The sequence below is a fragment of the Rhizopus delemar genome, genomic scaffold (assembly GCF_000149305.1).
Source record: "Rhizopus delemar RA 99-880 supercont3.2 genomic scaffold, whole genome shotgun sequence".
Taxonomy (NCBI): Eukaryota; Fungi; Mucoromycota; class Mucoromycetes; order Mucorales; family Rhizopodaceae; genus Rhizopus; species Rhizopus delemar.
Window position 1 is genome coordinate 4,446,380 of NW_027137828.1, and position 14,117 is coordinate 4,460,496.

General features: G+C 37.6%; 7 protein-coding genes across 7 annotated transcripts; all 7 read right to left on the minus strand.

Moving 5' to 3' along the window:
- Window positions 1-447: 447 nt before the first annotated feature.
- RO3G_03970 (uncharacterized protein) lies at window positions 448-735 on the minus strand (the record flags this gene model as incomplete). Its single annotated transcript, XM_067658560.1, has 1 exon — window positions 448-735. The coding sequence occupies one exon, from the start codon at window positions 733-735 to the stop codon at window positions 448-450; it is 288 nt and encodes a 95-aa protein (XP_067514661.1).
- A 346-nt stretch (window positions 736-1,081) lies between these two features.
- Window positions 1,082-1,840, minus strand: RO3G_03971 (uncharacterized protein; the record flags this gene model as incomplete). The annotated part of the gene is made up of 1 exon (XM_067658561.1): window positions 1,082-1,840. One exon carries the CDS (start codon window positions 1,838-1,840, stop codon window positions 1,082-1,084), a length of 759 nt encoding a protein of 252 aa, XP_067514662.1.
- An 864-nt stretch (window positions 1,841-2,704) lies between these two features.
- RO3G_03972 (uncharacterized protein) lies at window positions 2,705-3,796 on the minus strand (the record flags this gene model as incomplete). The annotated part of the gene is made up of 1 exon (XM_067658562.1): window positions 2,705-3,796. The coding sequence occupies one exon, from the start codon at window positions 3,794-3,796 to the stop codon at window positions 2,705-2,707; it is 1,092 nt and encodes a 363-aa protein (XP_067514663.1).
- A 4,979-nt stretch (window positions 3,797-8,775) lies between these two features.
- Window positions 8,776-10,232, minus strand: RO3G_03973 (uncharacterized protein; the record flags this gene model as incomplete). Its single annotated transcript, XM_067658563.1, has 4 exons — window positions 8,776-8,950; window positions 9,011-9,122; window positions 9,173-9,688; window positions 9,818-10,232. The coding sequence occupies 4 exons, from the start codon at window positions 10,230-10,232 to the stop codon at window positions 8,776-8,778; spliced, it is 1,218 nt and encodes a 405-aa protein (XP_067514664.1).
- Window positions 10,233-10,681: 449 nt separating this feature from the next.
- On the minus strand, window positions 10,682-11,051 carry RO3G_03974 (uncharacterized protein; the record flags this gene model as incomplete). Its single annotated transcript, XM_067658564.1, has 3 exons — window positions 10,682-10,741; window positions 10,849-10,974; window positions 11,013-11,051. 3 exons carry the CDS (start codon window positions 11,049-11,051, stop codon window positions 10,682-10,684), a joined length of 225 nt encoding a protein of 74 aa, XP_067514665.1.
- Window positions 11,052-11,340: 289 nt separating this feature from the next.
- Window positions 11,341-12,035, minus strand: RO3G_03975 (uncharacterized protein; the record flags this gene model as incomplete). The annotated part of the gene is made up of 4 exons (XM_067658565.1): window positions 11,341-11,447; window positions 11,517-11,774; window positions 11,831-11,875; window positions 11,930-12,035. The coding sequence occupies 4 exons, from the start codon at window positions 12,033-12,035 to the stop codon at window positions 11,341-11,343; spliced, it is 516 nt and encodes a 171-aa protein (XP_067514666.1).
- Window positions 12,036-12,226: 191 nt separating this feature from the next.
- On the minus strand, window positions 12,227-13,830 carry RO3G_03976 (uncharacterized protein; the record flags this gene model as incomplete). The annotated part of the gene is made up of 6 exons (XM_067658566.1): window positions 12,227-12,839; window positions 12,895-13,057; window positions 13,114-13,191; window positions 13,244-13,568; window positions 13,626-13,772; window positions 13,828-13,830. The coding sequence occupies 6 exons, from the start codon at window positions 13,828-13,830 to the stop codon at window positions 12,227-12,229; spliced, it is 1,329 nt and encodes a 442-aa protein (XP_067514667.1).
- Between the last annotated feature and the right edge of the window lie 287 nt (window positions 13,831-14,117).

The window sequence follows — 14,117 nt, forward strand, 5'->3', positions numbered from 1 at the left end:
AAGAGGAAAAAGAAGATGTATCATCAGATACTAGATTAATTATTGCACAGCCATTTGACAAGCTTGACCCCAAGCGGGGAGGTTTCAGGAGGGATCTTTTCATGATGCAAGTAATCGAGTTCAAACAGAATCTGACAAATGGAAGGCCATCGAACTGTCCAGGCGGCGAAGGGTGATGGGGTGATGTTGGCAGGAGGACCACGCTTTTTGTGTTGGGTTGGTAGCTTGTTCAAGAGGAAAGACAGCGGGTCAGGTTCATTTGCGGGCATTTGTAAACGACGATGCACATGTAGACACCAGATAGCATGTGATCGTGTGAGCTTCACATTTGGATGATAAATACAAGGTATGGGAACACCACCGGGGAGCCAGCCAAGGCGCCAGCGTATCAGTCGACTGCGTTCGGCGGAGGTCATGGGTAACCAAAGGATGGGATCAATACCAAGCTTAGACCGACAGGCCAATAGCAGTAGAGTTGGTAGCATTACGGCGTGCGTTGAGGTTGTCCTTTAGGTATTCACGGTAAATAGCATTGAAAGTACGTGAGTCCAGGTCATCAATTTCATGTGAGGCACAGCAGCGTTGCCACAGAGGTGTCTTGGAGAGCTTGTACCATTGGGAGAGACTAGCAGAGGTGCGCAAGTATGCCAAGAGCTGAGAGAGAAGAGTGTCTTCAGGCGCATTGATGGATCTGAAAAGGAATTTAGCTTGTAATCGGTGAACACGTTCCTTCATTGTCGGTTGGTTAGTTAAATGTAGCATAACTTTGGTTGATGAGCGTGAGCCACAGCCGAAGATACGTCGAATGCATTGAGTTTGACAAGCTTCGAGCTTGGTTATGTTGGAGGATGACACGGCACTAATGGCGAGACCATATTCTAGTTGAGAGCGCACTATAAAGAAGAGTATACGATTAAAGAATATTTTTATTTTAAATTTAAAATGACCCACTTGAGCACATAATCACTTCTGGGATTGAATTGCCCGGGTCAGATCGAAGAGAGGATAAAAGAGTGCTAAAAACCTTTTTGATAGTCAAAAAGGAAAAAAGGGAAGGGAAGGGAAGAGGTATAAAAGAACTCTAGATCTTGTCTAGGAGAGGGTTGTGATAGCTGTAAGGGGGAGCGAGATCAAAAGACTCCAAGAAATTGAGGTCTATGAGCCCAGATTGGAGAAAGTAGTTAGTGACAGCGTTGTAAAGAGAAGCCTTGAGATGGCAGAAAGCAGAACCAAGTCGTTGAAGGAACACATGACGAGCAAGTTTAGCTTTTCTCTCAACGGATTCATTGAGAAGCGTAGGATCACGAATGATGGTGGGGCTCAGAGGGTCAAAGTCGTCACGAATAGTGATTTTGTGTTTGTACAGCTGAAAACAGAGCTCAGGTTCGAAACCGGTATGGATAAGGAAGCTGGCCACATTTCGATCTGAATATTGAATATCCAGAATGCGGCGTGTGTTAATGTGCAACTCACGAAGGTTAGCACGGAGTTGATGGATGGGGAGGCGACGGTGAATGGGAACGTGAATAAACGTGAAGCTGGAAGGAGCAGTAGGAGAGGAAAACTGCTGAGCAATGGCAGCTAAACTGTGCTTGGGTTTGAGATTCGGAAGCTTAGATTCCTTGGTTGTAGGAGGAGCAGCATCATTGCTGGGGGAGCGTGGAAGTTTGGAGGAGGAGGGAGTAGAATCAGAAGGAGGACTGGAGTTCGCAGTTGGTATGGGTTCAGGGGATACTTGCTTCCGCAAAGAAGCGTTTTCCTGTTGCAACTGATGTATCTTGGCATTAGCGATTGCGAGTTCATTTTGTAATCGTTGAATGGTTTGAAGGTGGGTGGACATGATGAATTATTTCCTTAAAAGGAAAAAATTATCAAAAGTGTTGGGAAAGCGAAAGAGTAAAGAAGAGTATACACTCTTTTCAGAAATCATTCGCCAAATTCAGGAAAATCTTAGCTGACTTGGAAAAAGACAATTAGCCAATTCCCTGACTTAACAAGGGCCAAAATAAAAATTCTGATTGGCCAAGATGTAACAGACGTTGACAAGACAGATAGGCTCTAGGTAGGTTCTAGGTAGGCTCTAGGTAGGCTGTAGGTAGGCTCTAGGTAGGCTGTAGGTAGGCTCTAGGTAGGCTGTAGGTAGGCTCTAGATAGGCTCTAGATAGGCTCTAGATAGGCTCTAGGTAGGCTGTAGGTAGGCTGTAGTTGAAAGTCCGCACTTATTGCCTTGTTTTTTTTCAAATTGTTTTGATAACATGAAAACTTTGGTAACTTTAAAATATCATTGCTTCTATTGCAAAAGAGCTCTATCCGACACAAAAAAACTTCAGCATCACATACTCTAACAACATAACATCGCACTTCCCAGTCGTCCTGTTGGCATAAAGCGATTTGACACAGAAGAATTCTGCTACAATCCAAAAACCGAACATTCAGGAACCAAGTCAAGCTTTGCCTGTCCATCGTGTTACAACCATTACGATGATTATGAAGATTTAAAAACTCATGTTCACAGCTCGCATATGGGTGGAATACAGAGTGAAAACAAAAGGAAATGGGACGATGAACCTGAAGGAATACAGCAACGTTTTCGCTCTTACCACAAATATCTCAGCAAACACAGCCCGTGCACAATGTTTGAATGAGTAAATGACCGTCCATACATATTTCATCTGCAATATTCAGTTTATTTCTCTTGGTCTGCTTAAATGTCAAGTACAGATTGGACTCGTAAATTTTCTGATACATGAATGTACCCGGAATTCTCTTTATCTAATTGATCCCTGATTTTTTGCTGGGCAATCAGTAATTTCATCAATGTCGCGAGGAGGTCCGCCATTTTTAGCCATTTATGTCGTTCCTCATATGTCACTGGTATTTCGGCAGATCTGATTTCTTGGTATATGTAGCCACCGGTGGCACCATTAAGTTTTGTCTTACTAAGGGTGATTTCTTTCTTCACGCAATGAATACCGAACGTTTCGATCTGGCACATGGTAGAAAAAGCGGCATTGCGATGGTTGTTAATATCTGTTTTGAGCATCGTGATGGAGCTGTGTATCTGTTTTAATGTATCGTCTTCAGTATGCTTGACGTTTTCTTTATGTTCCCCGCTCGATGATTCCATCACCATTCTTTCGGTATCTGATAAATCTAGGCCAACACCATCCACGTATCGTACCATCCCAGGGATTGTATCTGCATGCGCTTGTAAATAAATTTCACACCATTTGAAATTTAGGAGGCCAGTCTGGTCTGCGAATACGTCGAATATAGGAATCACATGACTGACCCAGAAGGTTCGCTCAGAGTTTGTTATTTTTCTTCTTCCTCGTCTGCACTTTCCAGCGAAATGGGTAAGTATCAATTTTACAGCCTGAAGTAAATCTTTCTCCTGATCTTCCACATCATCGGGGCATTCGTGTCGCCATAACCATTGTATAATTTCATCCAGGGGCTTGTTTAGTGCGTCCTTAAGCAGCATGTAAGTAGTATGATGATGCTTCAAGTTGTGAAAGCTATTCCCGGCTTCTTGTTCTTCCTTCAGAAGCTGCACTTGGTTGTCCGAAAGCTGTTGATTAAAGCGTGCAATAACTTGGACTATGTCTGAAAGTTCGTTAATGGATTTTGCTGTAAGTTTTGGTCCACCCGTCGAACACATGCTAACTTTGGAGTTTATGAATGTTAAAATTGTAGCCTTTTCATTGAGCGCGATAGCTACTTTCTTGGTCGCAATAGGTATTCCTTCAGGTTCATCGTCCCATTTCCTTTTGTTTTCACTCTGTATTCCACCCATATGCGAGCTGTGAACATGAGTTTTTAAATCTTCATAATCATCGTAATGGTTGTAACACGATGGACAGGCAAAGCTTGACTTGGTTCCTGAATGTTCGGTTTTTGGATTGTAGCAGAATTCTTCTGTGTCAAATCGCTTTATGCCAACAGGACGACTGGGAAGTGCGATGTTATGTTGTTAGAGTATGTGATGCTGAAGTTTTTTTGTGTCGGATAGAGCTCTTTTGCAATAGAAGCAATGATATTTTAAAGTTACCAAAGTTTTCATGTTATCAAAACAATTTGAAAAAAAACAAGGCAATAAGTGCGGACTTTCAACTACAGCCTACCTACAGCCTACCTAGAGCCTATCTAGAGCCTATCTAGAGCCTATCTAGAGCCTACCTACAGCCTACCTAGAGCCTACCTACAGCCTACCTAGAGCCTACCTACAGCCTACCTAGAGCCTACCTAGAACCTACCTAGAGCCTATCTGTCTTGTCAACGTCTGTTACATCTTGGCCAATCAGAATTTTTATTTTGGCCCTTGTTAAGTCAGGGAATTGGCTAATTGTCTTTTTCCAAGTCAGCTAAGATTTTCCTGAATTTGGCGAATGATTTCTGAAAAGAGTGTACTCGATCGCTGGAGCTCTTTCCAGTCAAACAGACTTGGGTTCTACTTTTGTTTTATGATATGACTTCCTTTCTTGTGGTCCATTTCCAAACAGTGATTTATTCACATGTTACTTCTTACTCCCCCTCTGTCCTTTTCTTTTTTTGCCCTTGCTCCCATAAGGGATTTTTTAGCTTCTTTCACGTCTCATTTGATCTGTCTTGGGCAATTATGGTGTCCTGAGACACCGCATGCTCATTTAAGTCATTAAATAAAAGTATTATTTAAACGTACTCGATCGTTGTATGTATTTTCGGAAATTGACTGAGAATGGAAATGCTGAAGCTAGCCTCTGGTTACCTAAACACAGGAGACACAAGATTAACAAAAGATACTTTTTTGGATAGACTGTTTGTTTCTTCTTGCTGTAATCCAAATGACCCATTTGCAAAAGCAGGTTCAAGAACGGAAAGTGAGAGGACGCAAAAGTTCATCAAAGAAACAGATGATACAGTGTAAGATACAAGTTGTATGGCCAAGTAATTTCAAAACATTAAACCTCGCTTACTTGGAAGTATCATTTAAGTCTAATGTTATATCAAGTCCTATCAACACGATTGAACATAGTACAACAAGACACCTCGTATTATGAATACACTTTATTATGTGTGTATCAATCGTTCAAGAACGTCAAAAGCCTCATTCTAATCACATATAGCAACATACAATATAGTCAGATTATCAATCGAATCAATGTGCCAGCTAAAGTTTTGAACTCACACCATAACCATTGACTTTGTAGGATATAAAATGCTTTAATACAGCTTCTAACAACACAACTTGGTGTATTACAAAAGCTTTATTCATGCAGGAAAAGGTATACATCTTGCAAGCTAAGTTTTTGTTGCAATCAGTTAGTCTATTCGAGGACACCATATTATCTAAACCCTTACCACTAATTAAAACTTCTTGCTTTTTCAGCGACTCAAGTTAACAACGATGGCTCTATGATGCCAACTTCCTACTCCTCAAGTATCTATTTCGCAAAGTGATTTTTATAGAACCAAGAATTAGTATCTTGAAAATAATCCTGAGATCCAATTACAAAAATGATAGTTCAAGCCTCTTTCTTGCTTTCGGCTAACTTCATCTGCAATTTCTATCCTTTGGCCCCTAACAACACGCATGGAACGTAAAAGATATGTTTATTTGTGATTAGGTTGGCTACTAGATGGCTCTCTCCGTTCTTGCTCAAGTAGTATTCATAATGCCGCAAAACATCATGTTTTTCAATGCCTAAACACGCATCAAAGGCCCAGTATTCTTGGAGATATCCTGAGTCCACTCCCTTTCTTGTCCAACAAGCTACCAAGAAAACCCCACACAAAAATGCCCAACTTAATTTTCTGATGCAAACAATAGTCTATTGTTTGTCCCATACTTAAAGAAGTTGATGCCGACAGCATCAAATGCCTCTCGTGGTTCAATAAATAAAAGTTTAGCTTCATCTTTCTACAATATCTTTCGACTAATTAACCATTGAGACTTTAAATATATTAACAAATTTGACTTCAAAAATTGCACATAAAACTTTGTAATTTTGCTGGCCCAAACTGTCCAAATCCTCACTTTAGGAAAAGCATACCTCCTTCAGGCAAAGTGGTCAGCTTCAAGACTCCCAAGTCCATCAAGAAACAATTCCTGTAACAGGGTTTGGATACTCAAAAACAGGCTAAACTGCTTTCTTATTGTTGGTCAATGATCTCTTTTGTCCAATTAATTGGTTATCAATGACAAAAAAAATTAGGATTTGTTTAAGATGGCATTGGATGGCTTATTGGTAGCAAATCCAAGCCTTATCCTCTTCATTCAACCCAGACACTCACAAAAAAGCAAGTGGTTCACTGCTTCAACATGAACAGCCTGTTGTAGTTGTCTGGTACTATTGAAAACCATTGCTTTTTTTTTTTTTTAAAAAAAAAAAAAACTTGTACAGATTTTCGTTCAAATCATGCAGTTACCCCATGAATCTATCGCTGGTAAACCATATGCTCCATCGTATTCGAGCTCAATCTGCTTCATCATAGTATAGGCACTTGTATTAGACCTTCACATAATTAGATTCTTGTTGAGTGGCTCTTAAAACTTTAAGGATATTATTCCCTTCCACATAAAAAACTTGGCATTATATGTTTAAATTTTATTTTATGCATTGGTTAAAGCATTTGTTCGAGAGCCAAGCATCTATAGAAAAAAAAACGCAAAACAGAAAGTCTGATTCACCCTTGGTAATTCTCAACAATCACTTTTCTTGCTAACACGGTAATTATAGCACTCAAATCCTTAATCTCAGGACCTTTATGAATTGCGTTATTATTCATTGATAGATACAAGATAAGAAGTTGAAAGACGCCAAGAAAAAATAAAAAGCCTATAGTTGAGATTCCTTTTAATTTTCTTTCCTTTTCTTTTCGTTTTTTTTATCTCTATTTTATATAGAATAGTAAATATTCAAAGGGTTATAAGACAGTTTGTTTGCTGTATTGACATTGTTACAAAATGAGACGTCGGCAATAAAAAGAGAACGAATTGTTATCGCCTATTAGGAAAAAAAAAAAAAAAAGAAAATAGGGCGCTGGCATAGTAATTTGATATTAATTTGTTGTTTGTTGATAGATATTCTATTTAAGACCACAGGTCAGTCACGTAGAAGAATCCATTTGGTGACACTTGGATTCTAAGGAGGATGTATGGCACACTTAACGTCAGCACCTCAATAAAATGAGCAGCTATCGTTAATTTAGTATTGAAAATTACTATACTAGTAAATGTGGTCAACTAATTCATGTAGTCTAAGGATATCCAATGAGCTATATTCTTATACAAGTTTTATTGATAAAGACAATGCAACAGTACTGATAAAGATCCCGCTTATCACATGTTTAAAAGCACTACTGCAGTGATTGAAAGTATGAAGGCACAAGACTAAGAAAGCATACAAAGAATAGTAACAAACTCTTTTGGATGAAAAAAAGTGATCTTGTTCCTAAAGACGTCGAGTAGGTCATGAAGTTTTTTTTTTTTTTTTTTTTTTTTTTTTTTTTTTTTTTTTTTCTGATTTTATTTTTTATTATTCCAAAAGCCAATGGATGTGACCTCAGTCGCTTTCTTATCTGGTCAGCAATTGAAACTGTTATTGATTTTAGCACTCCTGCCTTCACCTTTATATTTGCTGAATATACGTTAACTTATAAACTGAAGAGCACAAGACTGATGGATGCGTAGTTGTTGGTTATGGTACTGAGCTTTATCTGCCTGAAACATCAAGAAAATACATGCTTAGAGACAGTAGCAAGTATGGCTATGTCCATGTGAAGGGCACATTTGATGCTTTACCTATTTTCAATGATGAATTTAAAAAAGTACTTTGAGTCAAAAGAAGAAACTAATTTGAAGCTTAAAATATCATGCATACGTGTCAGACATGAGAATCTTATTTATTGAGTGAAATTACTTGACAATTGTCGCCTAACTTCCATTGGGTCATTATCTTTGACAACATGCTTCATCTATGGACAATATTTCTTTATTCTATTAATCTGTACAAATCTAAAGAGATATATAAACGCGTTATTCCCGCTCAAACGACAGACAAAAAACACATCCTTGATTTAGGAAACCTGATTTGGTTTTTTAAGGTAAACCAAACTGAAAACAAACCTTATTAATGAAACAAGAGCTAATCACTTGAAAAAAAAAAATGGAATTTGAAAACACTGCCAGTGTGCTGATTAATGAAAGAAGACCACGAGATGTACGAAATTTCAAGGATACTTGAAGATCGTATTGGACATATCTCACTGACAAAAATGGTAAACGGTGAGGATCAAGATCCTATCAATGGAATTAGATATGGAATATATTGTTTACAGAAAAAAAGACAGTGAGGAAAGTATCATAAGCTTTACTGATACTAGTGGTTGCATAAAATAAGATAGCGAAGCAACTAACTGTTATGTCATCTTTAAATCATTGGTAGACACTCATTCTTATATATCACTATCTACAAATCAATTTACTTTCACAACAAGCATGCCTTGGCTTTGACCGATCAATACAATACTCCAAAATTTTCTCCTTTTGCAGGCCAAACTTGATTAGTCTCCCCATATTTTGGTTGCTTATGACACGCCTCGAACGTAATTGATGCATTCGCTGGCGTCTAGATTGGCTATAGTTGATCTTAAAAGTACACTTTTCATATGGTTGATATTAGAGATGAACCTTCATAAATATATAATAAGCAATGTTGTATATTCAATTCTTACTTTTAAGAGAGGATTTGATTAATTTCATATCGTAAGATAAATATGACAGCTACATTCTATTTATTTTTTTTTATGGAAATAAGCAAAGAAGGGTTTATCCGAAGGAACCATAGCCCATAGTATGATCATACCGATGGTCATGACAGCGCAAGCATAAGGCATAGACAAGATGCCAAACTTTCCGGAGATTATTCCAGTAATAAAGGGGAAGAATGCAGCACCACCTGCTCCCAAACTATGAAATAAAGTTTAATTCACTCTAATCACATGTACAGTGTGTATTTAGATATATTACGCAGAAATGAATCCAAGAGAAGTAGTATGATAGCTTCTTGGTAGTACTTTTGATGCAATTGAAATGGTAGTAGGAAACATAGGACCAAGAAGTAAGCCGATAGAAATCAAAGCTACCAACAATTTTGAATTACCGTTTTTCTTACTATTTCTTTGTGCTTACCTGATGAGTTCACAACTATATCAGCTGAGACGATCATTATGGACAAACAACCGACAATCATTGCTGTAAAGATGGTAATCATGAGCTTCTCTCCAAACTTGCCAGCCAGGTAACCCAACAAAATTCTTCCGCTTGCTAAACCTGCCCAGTATGTACTTATTACTCGACCCATTGAAATAGGATCCCCGTGGCGTCCCTCGGTCAGGTAAGTATATCCCCATCCGCCCATCACAACCTCGTCTCCAACATAGATCAAGATATAAAGTGAACCAATAATTGTCATAGGATGCAGGATGGCTGCCTTTGTCAGTTCTTTACGACTTTGTTTAGAATCCACATCTTGATCCGCACTTTCTTCTTCTTCCAATTGGACGCCCATGAAGCCAATAATAACACCAACGACGTTGATGGCAGATGCGATAGTTAAGAATATATACATCCCTTTCCATGACAAGTTATGTTCTAACAAAAATGTAGCCACTAAGGGAGAGATCATTGCACCAACACCATACACAGCTACACAATACTATAGTCAATTACAACAATAAATCTAAATCATAGTTTCATTACCATGTAGAATATTCAACATCAGAGTGGCCATGGGCAAACTGGCCACAAACACATTCATTGCGGCATCAGTTATACCTGTACCTAATCCAGTACATACCATAGCAGCAGCCATGACAGGGAAAGGAAATCCCATCATGAGAATTAAATAAGACGACAATTGTAGGCATGAACCCATATAGATTGTGTTCAATTGACCAATACGATGGACTATAAAGCCATTCATAAGAGCACTTGTGAAGAACCCGATTGAGCTGCACAAGAAGAGCAGCGAAACTGTTTCATTTGGTATGTCGTAATATTGTTTTACTCTAGGAATAATGCTGCCAAGGGTTCCGTCATTAAGACCAGCAACAACGATCATGTAGAATGCAGATAGCAGAGGCTTGATATGCCCCTTGAGATCCTTGAGGGTTTCTTGTCTTTCTTCAGTTTGATCTCTATGGATCAAGGGTGTATTTTCATCCACAAAAGCAGAAGGTATATCGTCCATTTTTTAATTCTTGCTGCAAAATGAAAAAGAAATAAAGAAAAGACATCTGTGTATAAAATAGTTGATCCTTTATAATTCCCCCTTTAAAGCCAGCCCCCCAATACAGTGACTTTTTGCCAATTGCGAAGGTAACCTTAGTGGGAGGCGGAAACGAAATTGCTAGCTAGACCCTGCAGTTTTAGGAAAGAGTAGGTTCCATGTGAACCTATCAGCTGAAGTAATATAATTCCAATTTTGATCATCCACCTTCATCTTTCTTCAAAAATAAATGTTTTTGCTACACAAACATTGTTGTGAAATCATATCATTGTTTACTGCCTGTGCGTATAGAGTACATTTTGTACTATTGAGTTACATGATCCTTTTTCTGGAGTTTAACCAAAAATTAAAGATAAATCGGAATCACAAATTTATTAAAATGCACCAACTTCTCCCTTTTATAATCCAGTTTATTGCAAGTACGCAACATGATTATGTAGAGCATGTTTGAAAAACAGCGGTCTATTAAACTAATTACATAATAATAGCATACATTCATAAGGGTTAATTTTAAGCAAATCATTCTGGCCCTTAGGCAGCAAGCGTTTTGTTGCTTATGTTTGATGGTAAGGCTTACCTCGGAGAATGTATTGATGCATATCAAATAAACAGATGAATGTACATTTGATTCACTGCTGGTTAAAAAATCAAACATATATTGTGCAGTGTTCATTCTAAACAAAGGAAACACAACAATTTGATGCTATGCAGAAATAGACAAATTGTAAAAAGGGGACCTACATAAGAGCCAGATAACAGCGCATTATTGATAAGTGCCATAGTTGGATATACAATACAAGCACTTTTGCCCCATCAATTCACGTTGTTTACATGTAGTCCTAGACAGTTATGGACAATCAAAATATGTACACATTTGTTTACAAAATACCAGCATTCATTTCTCAATCAATAAATACTAACCATAGTATTTATCGTCTGTCTAGATTATGATTGTAATAACACAGTGTATCTCTTTGCTAGTAGAGTGACCATTGAAAAGCAGAATTGATATCAGTCTATCATATGTCGAATAATAACGAGAGGGAATGTACACTTTTTATTATCAATTCTAATTGAGCTTAAATTCACTGTGGTTGTTGGTACTTGACATGAGACCCATTGCTCTTGCACGTTTAACGGCTTTTGCTAATTTACGTTGATTCTTTGCAGTTAAACCTATTTTGTTTTGTTTTGTTTTGTACAAGTAAGTAAAAATAAGGAAAGCTTCTCTTCTGCAATATATACCTGTTTGCTCCCGAGGCAAGATCTTTCCCATGTCAGACACAAATTTTGACAAGAGTCTATAGTTTTTGTATTCATGAAGAGGATCAAGACCAAGAACCTCAAATGGATCCTGCTTTGGGCCTGTAGATCTTCCACGACTTGCTCGTAATGATTCTCTGTAACGATTGTCGTTTAAATCTTGTGGGTGATAAAGGTCACCTTCTTGATGAATCTTTTGGTAACGCTGAGCAACTTCGGCATTTGTTCTAACTTTGTCTTCTACAGTTAATAATTAATATTTGTTCAATGTTTTTTTTGCTTAAATTCAAGCTTACTGTTGATAGTATTTTCAAGTAGACTTAAAGTTTCTTGTTCAATACCTTAAAAAAAAAAAGAAATAAGAATCAGAACAGAACAAAGATGATCATCTTTACTTTTTCCTTCTGTTGGTGTTGTTATTTTATTCAAGAGCTTTGTGCTTGCTGCAGGGGAAAGAGAAACATTAGAAAGAGTTGAAAATGCACGGAACCTAGATAACATTATATGAACTTGACAAAAAAAAAAAAAAAAAAAATTAGTGTTAACCGTGGCTTATGCTCTGATTAAGCAAGTATTGTAATAAAATGTGAATAACTTTTTATTTGTGATGAGTATGCAAAATAGGGTAGAGAAAAGGAGAAATAGTGAGTATCTTTGTGTATACTTTAGATGTGCTAGGTAAATGGTTAAAATTAGGCTTCTTCTACTTGTTCAGCTTCTGATCTCTTCTTGAGAACAAGATCAGTGCCAGTCATACGACGATAGATGCTCTTGACATCATCACAAACAGTTTCAAAGTGACTTGTAGCATCATAAGACTTTGAAGTAAATACCTGGTCTTCTGTACCATCCGTAGTGGGTTCTTCGATGTTGGATACAGAAATGAATTTGTCATGGATGGGACCCAAAATGTCTAAACCAGCCTTGATTTCAGCCTCAGGATCTTCAGTTTCAACGATGGTAGAAACAATAGCCAAGTACATATCCTTAGGGCAAACAGCGTGATTACTGGAGACACCAGCAACATAGACATCATGTTGACGACCCAATTGGTTTTGAGGGATGATGATTTGAACAGAGTCGGCATCGCTTGTGTTAGGAATAGGATGCTTCAAGAAACAGATAGCACGAACCACCTTACCGGTAACTCTAACCTTTTCCTTATTGTAAGAAGGATCACAGATGATTTGCTTGGCCTTTGCAACTTCATCTCCAGAGCGAACACCGACAGCAACGCCGTTTTCGTAAATGATTTCATCGGCAGCTCTGTCAAGCATGTAAGTACCACCATAAATAGCACTTAATCTAAATGGGAAAGCGTTAATTAACTCATTAAACCAAATAAATTGCATAATGTTACCTAGCAAATGATTGAGGGAGTTCACCCAAACCATGAAGAGGATAGATATAAGGGCTCTTACCATAGCGTGCGACAGAAGCAACGTAAAGAATGATCTTTTCAATTGTTTCGCGAGCAGGGTTTTTGAGGTATTCGTCATCTAAATGAAGGGCCATGGCATGACCTAATATATAATTTAATTAATAAGCTGTAATTTTTCTTTTTTTATCTCTATTTTACCAATGAAATCTTGAGTTGCGGGTTCAAGATCGAACTTTGCGTAGACATCAACCATCGTGTTCTTGTCAAAGTCCAAACCTAAATTGATTGTTACAATCCCATCATTTACATCAAACGAAATGAAGCTCACCTTGATGAGTAGATTCATCATCATCCTTCCAGTTTTGAATGAATTCAAAGAATTTTTGCAATCTACGCTTTTCGACAATACCCAACAAGGGAGAAGAAATAGCTTCAGTTTCAGTAGCAGGTACCTTGGAAATCTTTCCTTCTCTGTAGACAAAAGAACCAGAGATTTGCTTGAATTCCAAGTAACGAGTAACATCAGTGTGAGTCAAGAAACGAACAATTTCACCGTTAGCCATCATGAACTTGGGAATCAAATCGATATTGTAGTCACGATCACGGCCTAATTCAGCAGGAACTGCGGTTTCAGGTCTGTATTTGCGATACAACTATGTCAAAAGTAAGTATAAATTGAAAAATGACTCTGTTTCTTTTCTTTTCTTTACTTGAGTAAGGTTCAATGAAGCAGATTCACCACCATAGTAATCATTTCTATCCATATGAAGGACTTTTTTACCTTCAACAGAAAAGATACCACTGAGAATACATTCAGTTAAACCAGTACCGAGAACAATAATATCGTAGTTGTCATCCTATAACAATGTCTTAATTTTATTCTCGAGAATTTTTTTTTTTTTTGCTTGTTACCATTTTATGTTTGTTTTATGTAAAGAAAGTGTAGTAAGAAAGAAGTAAACAAAAAATGAATCTCCTAAAAAGCGAGAAATATTTATATCAAAATCTTCTCATTAGAAAATGGAGTGCAAACTTCCCAAACTAGGGGATACGAAAGGGGGTATTTTTAATTTTTAAGCCAATTATCAACGTGCCCTTCATTCACTGCATTAAAATAAAACGTGTCGCTGAATGAACACGAGAGTTCATACGATTTTTAGTTTCCCAACCTAACTTTTGTGTTACCACTTCATTCTTCCCCT